The following is a 15,249-nucleotide window of genomic DNA, read 5'->3' as shown; positions in this document are numbered from 1 at the left end:
GCAAGCCCTGTATCCCTCACCTCTGGCCGTTCATAGCAGAGTGGGCCCTGGCCATGGTGAGGGCCACATCCTGTGCACGTCCATCCCTGCTCTGGGAGCAGAGGTGGGTAGGCTGCTCACTCCAGCACTCCCGTGAGCCTCAGGCCTGTCCTGGTACTGCTCAGAGGTGTGCTGTAGCAAAAACATCTCGCGGAGGCCCTCCCCCCATGACCGCAGCTTCTGAGCATGTGAGGGCAGAGCAGGCCCATGACCATCGCAGGGTCCCGCAGGCCTCCTCTGACCCATACTTCTTGGTCCCACGCTGCCTCGTTGCACGCTGGCAGCTGCTGGACACAGGCTACCACTTCTTTTAAGACCGGAGACTAGAAATAAAGTTAAAATCCACACTCTTGGGGAAAGTTACTCAGTGGCTGGTGTGAAAAGCATCTGTCTTCCAGTGAGATAATGCAGAGCCAGGCATCAGGAGAGAACTCAGCATGGTCTTGTATCGTTGCCAGTCACCTTCACCCCACCTCTGCTCAGAGACCCAGAGAAAACAACACGTTTCCTCTAAGCGTGCAGAGGTGCCAGGCCAGGGCCACTCCCACACCACGAGTCTCTGGGGCTGCCCTTCTACATTGACACTCTGAACATGTGCTTTTGCTTTCAAGGAACTCAAGAGTGGCTGGAGGAGTCAGACTCAGAAGAGGACAGCAATGAGGGCGAGGGCACCGAGGACGAGGACAGTGGCGAGAGCGACAAGGAGTCTGGGGGTGAGTGTGGTGCGTGTGCCCACCAGGGGCAGCAGGAGACCCATGGCCCAGCCGCTCCAGAGCCTAGGGCTCTGCACCAAACCTCGACTTCGGGGGTCACTTCGCTCCCGAAGCCCTAACTTTGATAACGAGAGACTCCAACGCTTTACTGAAGTTTTATTAAAATTTGGCTTTGCTTTGTAGATGTGCTCTCACGGCAAGCTTAAGTTTTTGAAAGAACATTTGTATGTGGAGTGCGTTTGAGCAGCGCCGTCTTGGTTTCTTTGATGGAATGAAGATTTCCTCGCCATGTGATTTCTCTAGATTTGGTGCTCTCGTGCTCACCTGGCCAGGCTATGAGCGGGGGATGGCCTCTGGAGCTGCCTGACCCAGGCTTTGCTCCCACCCCCTCCTTCCCTGAGGAGGAGCCCCCGTGCCATTGCCTGCCAAGCGGCTTGCAGCCTGCCTGCCCGGGCTGAATCGTATCAGGTGGAGCTCGTCCTGGATGACACTGGGCCCCACATGGAGAAGAGAGCAGCCCACATCGTGGCCAGCATTTCATGTGATGACTCAGCCTAACGCCCCGCCTACTGGGATGGAAGTAAACCCGAGTGAGGTGCAGTTAGTATCCCTTAGTATCACTGGGTGTGATTTAAATAATTCAGCCTCGGGATGAAGCTGCAGCACAGCTGGTCTTCTGTGCGGCCCAGTGGTGCCTGTGGGACGTCCCCCCTACGCTGAGTGGTGCCATGAGGGTGAGGCAGCATGTGGTGTGCTTTGTGTGCGGTTTCCCTTCTGCCAGATGAGGAGGCGCACAGTCTGGTTGACAGTACATTGTCGGCCGGGAGTTCTCAGCCTTGATTTCTGGAAGTTCTTGGTGGCAGCCCACTGACCACCTTTACATGCTGTGTATCTCTGCAGATCTTTGAAATAAAATTCCTGTTGGCTGGGTGGTTCTGCATTTTCTCTGCCACTGGCTGTGCTCGAGCCTCTGAATATTCCTGACTCCTCAGAACTGCTCTGCCAGCCTTTTGTGGGAAAAGGAGCCACCCTCTGCTCTTTCCCTTTCAGGCTCCAGGTTGTCACTGGCAAAGTGACAGAAGGATGGGAAGCCTGAGGTCAGGGACCCCGCTGTCTCCACATGGTGCTGCTGTCTAGCATCTGTGGAGTGGGTGTTCCTCACGGTGGCAGCCTATGGTGCCCCACCAACTGGTGCTTGCTCCAGGGTTCGTGGCTGGGACCGGTTTTCATCATATAATTGGGGTCACAAGTTGGGCCTTGAAATCCTACCTGGTACCTTTTTTCACCTTGAATATCTGTTATAATGAGAATGTAGATTTTTAGTTTTTAGTAACAGGACCAGCATGCCATCTGTTTCCTGGAACAGGCCATCCCCCACAGTGCCTGGACTCTACCAGACAAGAGTGGTAATGCGCACTTATGGCAGAGCAGAGCCTGGCCTGGGAAGGTGTTCATGAAAGGACGAGGGCTAACTTGATCCTGGCGTCACGCTGCTCAGTCCCCACCAGCTTTGACAGCGTGAACTCACGTGTCAGACTTGCCTGGAGTGGATGGGCTCTCACCAGCAGATTAGAACTTGCAAGCTCTCCCCTGATGGTAACCTGTCCGCGTGTCTGCCTGCCCGAGCACCGCTCTGGGGGCAGTACTGTGGGGGCATTGGAGAGAGGCCAGGCTGGGTGTCAGGCAGCACAGCACCCATTCAGTTGACGTGGGCTGGGTTTGGTAGACAAGCTGGGTGCTCTGGCTCCAGTGGTGTATTTATAGCACTGCCCTTGGTTGCTGGGGCAGTCCAGGTCTTCCTTGGGCACTCGGCGTGGAATCTCGCTGGAAGGTCCTCAGGCATGGCTGCTGGTAATGCCATGGCTGGTGTGCGGGGCCTCCTGGGTCCCCTCGGTGCCTGCCCTGCCCACTCCTATGACGTGGCACCCCAGCCCCTGCCGTGTGGCTGCTTTAGGAGGAGGTCCTTGCAAGAGCGTGTTGGCTCTGCCCTAGCTGTCTTGTCAGAGGCCTGTGTGTTACTGATTGTATGATAGAGCAGGTTTGACAGAAGGTATTTTTGGATCAGCCAAGTTGAAAGAGAACTAGCAAATCCTCTAAAGAAACTCCTTCTACAAACAAGTTTTTGTTCTGCCATCATATCTATAGGGTTAATGCTAAAAACTCAGTTTGAGTGGACCAATGAGAATAAACAAGCAAACTTTCAGAGAAGGAGCTATCTCTGCTGCGTAATTGCTGTGATTCAAACACCAGGGAAGGCGTACTTTAGATGTTCAGCAGCGGGAGAGGCGGCCATTTGTTCTCGGATCATGAGAATCCCCAGGAGCAGGACCAGCACACCACTGTGAAGTCTCTCGGTGACTGGTGTGCCCAGTGGACATTCTGGACACTCTGATGGCCACCACAGGCATGAGTGGCCAGTATGAAGCCTGAGGCCTCCATTGCCTGCATCTCTGGAGTCAGAACAGCTGGAAACAGCTGTGTTCCAGGTCAGTGAGGGCTCTGAGAGGATTGTACATCCTGTCTTCTCTGCTCCTTGGTTGGCTGAGGTGTCGGTAAGCCCCCGGCCCAGTGGCCCAGTTACTGGGTTCTGCCCTGTTCTCTACAGTGCCTGTTTGCTGGTTGCACCCCCTCAGACACCAGCAGAGCTCCTAGGGGGCTGGGGGCGGGGGTCCAAGTGTGAACAGTTCTCCATCCTCCCCGAGCCCCGGGGGCGGCTCAACAGCTCTCTGGGTCATGCTGCAGGAGGATGGATTCGAAAGGGCTGGTCAGAGGTGGTGGATTTCTGGGGTAGGGTTGGATAGAACAAATATCCGGGAACTACCAGTTAAGCTTGGACGTCCTTACCATTCAGTGTTTTTCCATTTGTCTCTAGAAGATACGAGATGGTATTTATTGCACTTTGACATCTTTTGGGTTTTTTTACCAAGTTGTACGGGCAAGGAGTCAGCAGCTAGCTGTTGGTGGAGACACACCGACGGGGCAGAGGCTGCCACCCAGGGGAGGTCAGGCTCAGGTGACCGAAGTGAGGTTCACACCTGGGAACCAGCCCCCCACTTGTGCTGGGGTGAGGAGATGGTGATGGTGTTGACTGCGGCTGGGTATGACCTGCTTCTGCTTGAGTGAGTGTGAGATCCATCTGCCGTCCACTGAAGCAGCCTTCGAAGTGACTGCTGTGTATGTGCCGGGTGTCTTGAACCAGGGAGCAGGCTGTGTGCATGGTCACCAGAGACCGGTGTTGTCTTAACTGGCCCAAGTGGCTCCTGAGTATAACCAGAGGCATCTTCATTTCTTTTCTGCGAGAGAGCATGGGCAGTGCTGGGTTCAGTTTGGGCCTGGTCACCCAACAGCACTGGTGCCCAGTGGGAAGCTAGGGTGCAGCCAGTGGCCAAGGATATAAGCCATCAGGACTTGAGCCCCCATGGGTGCAGCCAGTGCTGGGCCTGGTTTGCTGGTGCCGAGCAGGAGTGGGACCTTCTGGACCAGACCTGAGCTGGGCTTGTGGAGTGGGGGAGCCATGTGCCAGGGCTCTGGACTGGGGAGTTGGGTCTGGAAAGACACAAGTATATCTAGGGAGCTGTCCTGAGGTGGGAGAAACTCATCAGAAAGGAAGGCTGAGTAAGCTCCCCATGAACATAAATCAAAGTAGGCTGAACAAAGCGATGCCATGAGACCCTGGGACAGAGCCTGTGGAGGGGAGTGTGTGGGGCCAGTGGTGCTGGTGGGGCTAACTCAGGGAGGAGGGGTTCATGTCAGGCTGGGCTCCCAGAGCCCTCCTGCCCAAGACCTAGGACACAGGGCTGCATCCAGGGGGAATGCAGGCTCTGCCCCAAGAGGGAATTCACATTTCTCCCTCTCAAAATTTTGGCATTAGAAGGAGATTGCAGTGAAGACCCTGATCTGTAATGAGATGATGCAAGGGACCCAAAGTTTTCAAATGATGTTTATTACTAAAAGGAGCAAAATTGTTTTAAATCTTGACAGTATCCCTTGCTTTCAGATAGTGAAATACATAATAGTGGTATGATTTGAAGTGTTACATTCATTAAGGAAAAGTATTTAATTTTCATTTTATAAGTAACCAAGCTATTTTTCCCAGCTAAAAGATAAAATGGCGAGGTAACATTTTTAGCCGCTTCATCAATAAGAAAAATCAAAACATAGTTAACATTCCCTTTTTGTCAATGCACAAACGATTGCACTGTATTAAAGTTTACATGCACCAGGGGGAAAGTGGGAAAGAGAAAACGCAGATCAAGACCGATTTATGTCAGAATTCACAAAAAGGCATCTCTGTCAGGGTGAGCGGTCTCCTGTGTAGTGTGAGGGCACGTGTGCACACGCTGCTCACCTGAGCAGTGAGGGCTGCGTCGGTTTTGTTTCGATCAGGCTACAGCGGTTGCTGTTTCTTTGGACGTGGTGAATGGTACAAGTAAGCACAGTCCAGCTGTGGGTTCATCAGCTCAGTGCACTGGAGGCACCAGCAGCTCGGCAGTGGGGGGTCCCCGCCTGCCAGTAACCCCGAGTGCCGGTGTTCCGTGCACGGGGCCGACCCAGCACCAGCGGGCATCAGGCTGGAAGTGCAGGCCACATTGCTCTGGTGGTGGCAGTGACAGTGCTACATGGAGCAGGGCCCACCCAGGGATCCCAAGCTGGGGCTGCAGGAGCAGCCTGTGTTGGGGCGTGCCTGTGGAGCTGACTACCCCCCTCCTGTACCCACACCTTTCTTCTCCCTGCTGGGTGCCTGGGGGGCAGCTCTCCTCCTCACTCCTGCCTTCCGCAGGCGGACGAGGGTGTAGGGTATCCTGGGGATGGACAGTGTTCAGGGAAGGAGACCCCCTCAGGTGGCAGGAGTGCTATTGGCCTCATGGTTGAACAGCATGTGATGGAAAGCCCTTCATTTGTGACGTGTGTCCTCGCACAGGAAGCACTGGGAGACAATAACTCTGATCTTAGGGGACTAGAAATCTCAAGCTGCTCTGCTAGATCACATGCTGACCTCTGACCTTCATAGCGGGCATGGAATGAATCGTCGGGGCAGGTGCTAGTAGCAACAAGTAGGGGGAGCAGGGCCCAGCCCACACCTGCCCTGCCCACCTGCCCTGCCGTCCCTTGGGGCCTCCTGCCCTTCATGAGTTTGGGCTGCCACTTCCCTGTGTCACCAGGCATTTGCGGCTCAGACAGGATGGAAGGGCAGTGGGAGAGGGCATGTGCAGACACAGCAATGAGGTGTGTGGGGGGGTCTTCAGCAGGTGGGAGTGGGGGGGGCCAGACAAGTGAGGTAGGTATGAGGTGTGCTGTTCTCTGCCTTCCCTGCCTGCCACCCCTGAAGCCCTAGGCCGGGGCTTCCGCACCTACGCTGGCCCTGGGCTCCTCTCAACTGCGCAGATCTGCCCTCAGCAGGGCTGCCTGCCTCTCTGAAGTCAAAGGACACGCCAGAGAGCGTGTGTCTGTCCCCCTACCTCTCAAGTATCTCCATGTGGGGGTTTTACGCGGAGGCAGACTCTGAAAGCGACCTCTGTTCCTAGCTCATGGGCTATAGTTTTGGAGAAGGTGAGGCCGTCCTTAGTAGTTTTCACCATCCAGGCGCCACACGGTGCTGGTGTCTCCTGTCTGCAGCTTTCCTAGGTGCCTGGTGTCCTCCCCACCCTCTTCCATGGAGGCTTTCAGCACCTGCGACCCTTGGTTTCCAGAGCTTTCAGACTGTAAAAATACGGCTTCATTTTTCTGTTTTTGAACAAAGGCAACTGTACTTTTTCTGCTTTTAAGGCTGAGTTAGCAACATTTCTTGAGAACAGATCTCAGGGACACTTGAGGACAGATCATTTTTCCAGTCTTCTCTTACAGACAGTATCGCGGGACACATGGCCAGGCCTGGACAGGGAACAAAACTAACAAGGCACCTTGCATTTGCTAGCAAGAGCACACTTCACCCTTGTTCCTCATTGTTTTGTCTGAACTCCTGGTCCTGTTGCTTCACATTTATGCTTATCTGACATGAGCAAATCCTGTCCAAGGCAGGACACTGTGGACACATGAGACGCCATCAGCTCTGCTCCGTACTGGCCATTATGTGGGGTCAGGCCGCACACGCGGCTGTGGACAGAGAGGCTTTAAAATCTAGTAGGCACCTTTATGTTAAGTTTCTGAGACAAAAGGCAAGAAAACCGGAAGACAAGACCCATAGGAGTTGGAGAAAGTGAGCTTAGTCCAGACCTGAGGCTGGCCCTCTCCTTAGTCTAGAGAGGTGACCTCTTGTGTCTGTAAAGAGGAAGCGAGCACCTGCCTCCAGAGGAGGGCACTGTGGGTGTCTGAGGCGTGTCCACCTGAGTGCCCATGAGACCTGCCTCCAGAGGGCACCCACAACTGGTGCTGATTCAGGAGGGGATCAAGAAAGGTGGCCAAAACCCAAACTAAAAAAATGCAGAAAACACCAGCACATTATCTTCTTCGTACCCCCAGGTGTTCGTCTACATGGAGCCCATCAGGCTCTCAGTAACGTCCTTTGGTTTTAAGTGGGGTGCCCGTGTAATTTATCCTCCAAACTGGGACTGTTAAAAGTGAAAGGGAGCGTTTCTAGGACCACGTGGGGATGTCAGGTATTGGCCAGGATGTGGGGTGCCTGTTGGTGTGGGCACCAAAACCAGGCACCGAGGGCATCTGGGCTGGTGAGACCTGAGCCGAGTCCAGGCACCAGAGCATCTGGGTTGGCACAGGTGCTGAGGAGCCCACTCTGCCACTGTGTGTGTGTGTGTGTGTTTGCATTTGCGTACACGTGCTCATAGCCCGTGCGGTAGCTTCAACAAAGACACGAGTTTATCAACTGGTAAATGTGGCTGTGGACTTCTTGGGAGAGCAATTTTGGCAATGGGCATTGCACTTTTTTGGGTACCCGGAAGTTTTTTCCATCGATGTCCTCTTCCTGATCACTTATTTGGGCTTCTGTATTGCATCCCTGCTCTGTGTCTTTGGGAATCCCGTGTGCTAATGATGAGGAAACTTGGAAGTGTGGATAATTTTTCATGTGCTTGAAATTATGCAATCACTTTACAGGCCCTGAGCAAATTTCAGAAAGCATAGGTAGCCTGCCATGTAAGTTTCCTCACATTTTTGGTAAATGCAGCAGGTGTACCGTGGGCACAGACAAGCTCCCCTGCTGACCCCAGGGGCGGGGAGGGGAGGGCAGCATTCCTGGCCAGGCCTTCTAGGTGACATGTGACTTCAGGGCTCCCAGCCCAGGGAGGGCGGCAAGAGCTGGGCATGGAGCGGTGACCTGGCTGCCCCCTTCCCCACAGGCCCCAACTCAGGAGCTCTTGGCCTCTGACTTCACATCTAGCAAATGGAAGCAGCTGTCAGGGGAGAAAAGGACTCTCATGAGGTTGTTCTGGGAGTAATTAAAACTTGTCAACACTTGGTACCCACAGGGGGCCAGCCCTGACATGCACATCCGTCCATGCTTCCTGACAGTCCCATGTGACCTTGTCTAGCTCCACATGCGCGTCCATCGGGAACATGCAGGAGAGACGCTGGTTAGCTGCCCCGGCCCCAAAGTAGGACAGGCACACCTCTTGGGGGATCCCAAGGCTTGGGGCCTATAGGAAAAGCCAGCCAGGTGTACGGAAGCACTCATGCCTGCTGAGCTGCCCGGTCCTTAAGCAGTTTGGAAACCACTTGAAGATCCACTTCTAGAGTCTCTGAGACTTGGGACGTTGTGGTCTTTGTGGAACCCACAGGTAGTTCCCCGGTGGGCAGGGAAAGGGCAAGCGCTCTGGTTTCCACAGCTGTGGTTTCAGGGTCAGATGCGTGACGTGACCCAAGCCAGTCACTGTGTGAGCCCCTCCTGCTTTCACCGGGCGGCATACACATTTATCTGAGTGCCTCCCAGGTCAGCACACGCATGCGCGCACATGTGTGTGTGTAACCAAATGTAGGTACCATTTTGTGTCATGCTGTTACCAGAATGTACTAAAATCTGTGGTCCTTATGAAGAATTACAAACACAACTATAAAACCCATGTCCCAGCATGGAGGACTCTGAGCTGCAAGGAGCAGGAGTCTTTATTTGGTTCACCTCAGATCTGCAGCAACCACTCGGTAGTAAAAAAAAAAAATGGAAAGTAAGATGTACAAAAAGATGCAATTTCCCTTTAGAAAGTGACATTACCAGCAACGTATTTCTTACGGATCCTCACCTCCCTCTCCTATGTCCCCACTCCCCAAAAAAGACCCCCAGACTAAGCCAAACTGAGAAGAAGTGGGGAGTGAATGTAGAACGGAAAAAATAAAACTGGCTTTAACTGGAACATGCTCTAATCTTTAGTTTATTTCTGGTTAAAAATATAGCAATCCAGTGCAGTGTAGTAAAGAAATCTGCTTGAAAGGTAGCAGAGAAACAGCTGAACATAAGCAAAGCAAGGCAGAGTCCATAGCCGGGCCGGGCCCAGGACGGCTGTGGAAGCTCCCGGTGAGGGCCGTCCCAGGTGTGAGCGCAGAGGCCTGCGTATGGACGTGGCCATGCCCCATAGACACGTCCATACCCACGGGCTGGGGCTGGCTCCAGCGCTAGGACCATGGGGCGCCCAAACCTCCTGGAACCTTTTTCTTTCATTTGGATGATGGAGCAACAGTGGTAGAGGATATAGACCCAAACTCAACCACGTGTATTCGGGTGAGAGGGAGAAGCTACGACTGCTTAGGAATTTTCGTTCACATTCCTGTCCTGGGACCAGTTCAGCTCCAGGGTACGAGTGAGGCATCTAGACAGTGTGCACATCGGGAGGGGGAGGGGAGGCCCACACAGGACAGAGCTGCGGGGACCGTGTGCTGAGTGACCGTGAGAGAGGATGGCACGGAGGGCCAGGTCACTGCCATAGATGTTGGACGGGGCAAGGGGACCTGGATACACCTGCTGCATGCCAAGTGTACAAATGGCACACTTGGGGCCAGCCTGAGGGCTAAGTGGCCCCACGCCACTCTCCGCCCTCGGTCCTGTCTGCAGCCCTGCTTCCTGGGGATGGGGGAGGGGTTGGGGGGAAGGATGGTAGGCGTGGGTGTGGGGGCAGACCCGGGGAGCAGAAGGACCTTCCTTTCAGACTCTGTGGGGAGCTAGCCTCACCTCCAAGGCCAGAGGGAGCAGAGGGCAGGATGTGGTGTTTCAGGGGGAAGAGAAGAGGCAGCAGGTCCCTGCTTCCTCAAGTACACATCACATACTCCGAATAGACGCCCAGGCTGCTGCCAACGGGGATGGCACTCCCTCTCCCCCCTGCTGCACGCCCATACGGTCACCCGCTCACTCTGCCAGGACCCAAAGGAAAAGCAGAGGTAGCCGACTTCCTGTGCTCAGCCTGACAGCAGCTGCTTCCCCATCGGCCGGGCACAGCTGGACAGGCGGGGGCCTTCCTCCACTGCCTCCTCTTCCAGTCCCAGGCCGGCTGTGATGGCGGCGAGGACCGTGGCCGCTTTAGTTTTCGGCCATTGATTTGCTGGGATCCCTTTCCTTTCCACACCAAGCTGGAGGGTCGGCGTGCTGGCCTCCTTCTGCCATGCCACACAGCATCGTGTTATACAAGCAAAGAATTTTGGCTAAAATCCAAAAAACATTACCCAGAAAAAAAGGCAAACTGTGAGTAATACCCAATCATGTTGTTCTGTGAAAAGACTCGGAAGTGGTTGTCGGGCTGTCCGAGTTACGATCCTTCCCTTTTGTTGTGTGTTAAGGTCCCTTTTGTACACCAGTCGTTGTTTTTGCTAACGCGACATCTCATCAGATGAAAAAGTTAATAAACAAAATGGCGACTCCGATGTTGAGCAAGATCACCATGGCCACCAGGATGGGAGCCGAGCCCTGCAACAGGAGGAGGACAGGAGAGTTGAGCCCACACCCGGCCTGCCCCTTCCCCGCCCCTCTCCCAAGCAGGTGCTGTGGTGGCCCAAGGGCGGGAGAGGGTCCTCCTCCTCAGGCTGCAGTGACTGGTCCGGGCAGCCCCTGTACATCTTCCCTCCCCATGTGCCAGGTGGCCTCAATGAAACGTCCCCAGCTCTGCAGCTAGAATGAAAGATGACTGTCCCCGGGATTTCCCACGTGGCCCACCCAGAATGCCCGGCCTTTCCTGCCCCTGGAGCATGGCGCCCGGGCCACAGCCTCCCTTCCTGGGGCTGGCTGTCCCTGGGACCTCAGTGCTGAGGAGTGCAGAGGCCATGTGCTGGACGAGGGGCACCAGCAGAGCCCAGCTGGAGGCCAGCCACCTGCTTGTGCCTCTCCCCCAGGGCGCTTCATCTTCCAGCACCAACATGGTCCTCTCCCACCCCTGTCCCTCATCCAGCTTCCTAAAATAACCTCACATGCACTGTGCACATGTGTGTACACATGGGCACACATACCACATACAAATGTGTGCAGACATTTCTGGCTGCTGGGTCAGTGGCTGGAGCTCTGGGTGCCAGCTCATCTGGCCCAGCAGATGCACTCGGGGCTGCTCTGTGGTGGCATTTGGGCACGGGGAGGCAGAAACACCAAGGAACCAGCCCACCAACAGGACAGAGGCACCTGACCCCAGAAAGCTTCCCTTCAAGGAGCACAGGGCCCTGACGTGCCAGATGGTGCCACTCCTAGGCACAGGCTTGGACACTGACTCCGCCTGGCAGCTCTGCTGGGTCCCAGATGTGTCCAAGGCTCTGCATCCCCATGGGGCAGGCGTGTGGCCCTCCACCAGCAGGTGAACAGGCCCTCGTGGGCTGATGCAGGTCCCAGCTGGCCCAGGTGGGTCTGAGAAGCTGTGGCCAGGGGAGCAGGACAGGTCTGCCCCTGGGTGGAAGCCTCCAGGGGAAGGGTCCCAGAAGGTCCCTCCTGTGTGAGAACCCACCCGGCCCAACACAGTCCAGCCCAGGAGCCAACGTTCTATCCTCTATGCTGCCTGCCATTGGAGGCGTACAAGGACCGTGAGCAAGCCCTGGTGTCCCCCGCTGGACGTGGTGATCTAGATCATGACCCCATCCTGAGTGTCAGATCCCAAAGGCAGGTGAGCCAGAGAGGCTGTATTCTCAGGCTACTTGTGAAGACTGCAGCTCTCGTGGGGCGGGAAGCCTTGGCATGGATGGCCTTGCCCATGAGAGTGGGCATCGTGGGAGGACCCCAGCGCCTGGCCCCCAAGGGAAGGTCTGGACAAAGCAGAGAGGTGAGAGGTGTGGTCTGGACAAAGCAGTCCTGAGCCAGGGTGCAGCCCAATGCCCCAGCTGCTTTGGCCAGGTCTCTGTGTTCTCCAGGACCTGGGACCGTCCTCAAACCCAGTGATAGCAAGGGCTCCTTGCCAGGGCAGGGGAGGACCCTCAGGGGCAGTGGAGTCCCGCTACAGCCCTGTTTCTTTTGGGAGCTTCTAGAACCGCCCAAGTGCATACCCTGTGGCCCACCCAGGCTTCCTCTGGGGAGGGTCCCTCCCCCCACCGCCAGTGGCCGGTGACGCTCACCGTGCTGGACTTGAGCTCGTCCCCGTTCTCCTCGTCCGACTCCAGTGCCACAGGTGAGGACTTCTGGGGCGGGGAGAAGGCCAAGTCCCAGCGTAGCAGGCGTGGCTCAGCCCGGTCCCCCAGCCGCAGGCTCTCCAACCTCTGCACCGCGGGCTCCGCGCAGGGGCCCAGCCTGGCACTGTCCTTGTTCTGGGACTTGGACCGCAGTCTCTGGGTCCCAAAGCCCCGATCGTCGGCGCGGTGGTCCTCCCCCAAGCCCCGGCAGGCCGCCCCCTTGCTGTAGCGTCTCTTCTGGGGGTGCACCTCCTGCACGTACGAGTCCATCCTCAGCAGCGGCTTCATCTCCATCTCATAGTTGCTCAGCTTCTCCTCGTCCAGCTCCAGCAGCTTGGCACCCCCAGAGCCGGGGTTGCCGGCCCGGTGGTGGGAAGTCCAGGAGAACGTGGGGGGTGATTCCGTCCGCCGTTCCCGGGACTTGGGGTTGCTGGGCTGCTTGTGGCCCGAGCCTCGGGAGCGGAAGTCGTCCGCAGGCTGACTGCTGCGGAGGGCACCGCCGCGGATGCCCCTGGAGCCTCCGGCTTTCTCCTCACCCCAGCTATTGCGGGGATAGTCCCCTCCCCGGCCCTCCAGGAGCATCTGGATGTCCCCGCCTCGCTCCTCATCCACGGACACCTGCCGGGAGAAGTGGGCAACCTTGTTCCGTGAGGCAGGGGCCGGGGGCGGGGTGGCCGTGGGGCTGGCGGGGAAGCTCTGCAGGGGGCTGTCGTCGGGGGTCAGGTCCGAGGGGGTGGTGCCTTTGCGGTACAGCTCGGGGCTCTCCTGCTGCAAGGGCGTCCCCGTGGAGGCCACCTCGACATCACTGCTGGAGATCGGGTGCTTCGGCCGCTGGTACTCGAGCCCTTTATGGAGGGGCGGGAAGCACACACGGGTGGGGTTACTCACCCTCCGTGTCTCGTGAGGCCTGACCTCACCAGAGGACCGCAGGAGAGCAGGATGGGGCGAGGGCCCTCGCCATGGTGCCCAAAGCCCTTTCATAGAACCACAGGCCCCCCACCTGGCGGGCACTTAGTCGGTAGGTCCCACGGTGCAGTGGTGGACGGAGGCTCCAGTCCACCCCCCTGGCTACACCCAAGACCCAAGGCTCAGTGTGCAAGTGCACGGCCAGCCTGCTCTGTGCTCCCACAGCCCACCCGTACTCCAGGTCCCTCCAGAAGGTGAAGGAAGCCTCTTGGTAAGGAGGCCTTCTCCAGGGTCTCATGGCCTCCCTGGGTGCAGCGTGCTGTCCCCTCTCCACCCCCATGCTGGAGCCTCTGAGCTGCGGCAGCAAGGGCCACGGGAGACATGGCCCCCCAGCCTGGCAAGGGCTGGGCCCCGGCCCCTCCGTCTATGAGGGAGGAGAGGTGCACCATGCCATCGGCCACACACACCAACAAGGCTCCTGCTCCTGCCTCTGGGATATTGAGATGGGGCAGGGAGCAGTACAAGGCAGAGCTTCAGACACCTGAGTAGTCACCGTGGCTGTTGGTGCCACAGGAGGCCCCACCTGGTCCCGGGGAGGCTGTGTGTCTGGGGGCGCAGTGCACCCCTTCAAGCACAGGGTCTGAAGCTCCACACCGAGGGCTGGTTCCCGCACTGGGGTTCCTAGGGGGCCAGTGATCACACCCCTGCCTGTTGTGCTTGGGACTTCCAAGGGCCAGGGCGCCCAGGATGCCCAGGACGCCATGCCCTGTGGCAAGACCAGGAGGCTGCAGGTCCAGCTGGCCTGTGGACTCCGCACAGCAGAGGGAGTTGTGCCCTCTTGTGCGGCTCCAGCACCTCCACTGCCCAGGCCACCAGCCGGGAGATTATTCTCAGCTGAGATTAGTTCCAGAGCACAAGTCGTTCCTGGAAGTATCACTGTCAGAATCAGGGCAGAACATGCAGTATCAGTGGCTGGACTCCCAACATTGGCGTCCCCTGTCTTGCAATAGTCCTGGGGTTGCCAAGGCCACTCGGGTCCTCCTGCCTCCCAGAAACAGGCCTGGCCTCTTGGCTGCCCCGGAGGCCAGAACCTCTACCCGCGAGGCCTAGAGCCACGAGCTGCAGGAGAGCTTGGGGTGATCTCAGAACAGACTGGCACATGGCCCTAAAACCTTGAGTGGTTTCTTGCTCTCTAGTCCTAACCTTCTGTGGTTCGGGGGTTCCAAAGGTGGAGAGATATGGGCTGCGGCTGGTCCACCCTAAGGGCCTCTGCAGCCTCTGGTCATCACTCACCCCAGAGGCTCCAGGCGACCTCTTGGCCCCAAGCTGTGGGCTCACCGGGCTGCATGCGGCTGTGCCCTTGTTAACCCCTCGTGATGGAAGAGGGGCATACAGCCGGCTGACATGCACGGGCTTCTAGCACCTGCCGGAAGAGGGGCCCAGAGCTCCCCCTGCTCTAGAGCTGCGTCGACCACCTCGGCCAGCACCCCAGTCCCATGTGGCGATCCACATTTCATGACGACCGAAGCCCTAGTTCCTCAGCTGTCCTAGCAGCTTCTGCATGGCTGAGAGCCACCGGGTGGGCAGAGTGGCTACAGAAGAATGGCCGGAGCAGGAAGGGCAGGGACAGGACACGGACAGTGACCTCCATGGAAAGCAGGCGTGGTGCACAGATGGCGGTGCACAGGGATGCAGGGGCGGGTGACGCCGAAGCCTCGCACCCCGACATGCACGTCTGAGGGAGGCGTGTGCTGCGGTGCCACGGATGCCCCTTGTGGGACGTGCACTCACCATTTTCCCGGTGCTGGAAGGAAGGCGAGAACTCTTTGGCAGTGATCCTGGCGATGCGTGCCTCCTCCTGAGCCTTCTGTGCTGCGGTGAGGGCGGCCTCGGCCTTGGCCCTGGAGTGGGAGGTCCTGGCAGGGGGAGGCAGGGAGGGCGGTAAGGGCTCCAGAAGGAAGGCGGAGGGCCAGTGGCCTCCGAGTCTCCTGTAGTCATTCAGCCAACATACTGCCCACCCAGCAGCCGGCCGAGGGTCTGCCAATGCCTCCAGGCACAGGGCCCCTCACAGCGAGGG

The 15,249-nt window shown here is 57.3% G+C and overlaps 2 protein-coding genes across 4 annotated transcripts in view; one reads left to right on the top strand and one right to left on the bottom strand.

The window, feature by feature from the left end:
- The window catches only part of KLHDC4 (kelch domain containing 4), a 58,531-nt gene extending 56,848 nt beyond the window's left edge, over positions 1-1,683 (top strand). The window contains exons 11-12 of one of the 2 annotated variants that reach the window (XM_055307094.1): positions 651-752; positions 936-1,683. In XM_055307094.1, coding sequence (XP_055163069.1) covers positions 651-752; positions 936-958 — 125 coding nt within the window. In that variant the 3' untranslated portion in view covers positions 959-1,683. The other variant, XM_055307093.1, reaches the window with a different exon arrangement.
- A 2,893-nt stretch (positions 1,684-4,576) lies between these two features.
- The window catches only part of JPH3 (junctophilin 3), an 85,041-nt gene continuing 74,368 nt past the window's right edge, over positions 4,577-15,249 (bottom strand). The window contains exons 3-5 of one of the 2 annotated variants that reach the window (XM_055307074.1): positions 14,964-15,088; positions 12,213-13,111; positions 4,577-10,593 (exon numbers count right to left, since the gene is read on the bottom strand). In XM_055307074.1, coding sequence (XP_055163049.1) covers positions 10,513-10,593; positions 12,213-13,111; positions 14,964-15,088 — 1,105 coding nt within the window. In that variant the 3' untranslated portion in view covers positions 4,577-10,512. Of the gene's footprint in view, positions 10,594-12,212; positions 13,112-14,963; positions 15,089-15,249 lie in introns of those variants that run through there. The other variant, XM_055307075.1, reaches the window with a different exon arrangement.

This window comes from Nyctereutes procyonoides, unplaced genomic scaffold (genome assembly GCF_905146905.1).
Source record: "Nyctereutes procyonoides isolate TBG_1078 unplaced genomic scaffold, NYPRO_anot_genome, whole genome shotgun sequence".
Classification (NCBI taxonomy): domain Eukaryota; kingdom Metazoa; phylum Chordata; class Mammalia; order Carnivora; family Canidae; genus Nyctereutes; species Nyctereutes procyonoides.
Note: the sequence above shows the minus strand (reverse complement) of the source record. Positions and strands in the feature narration are given on the sequence as shown.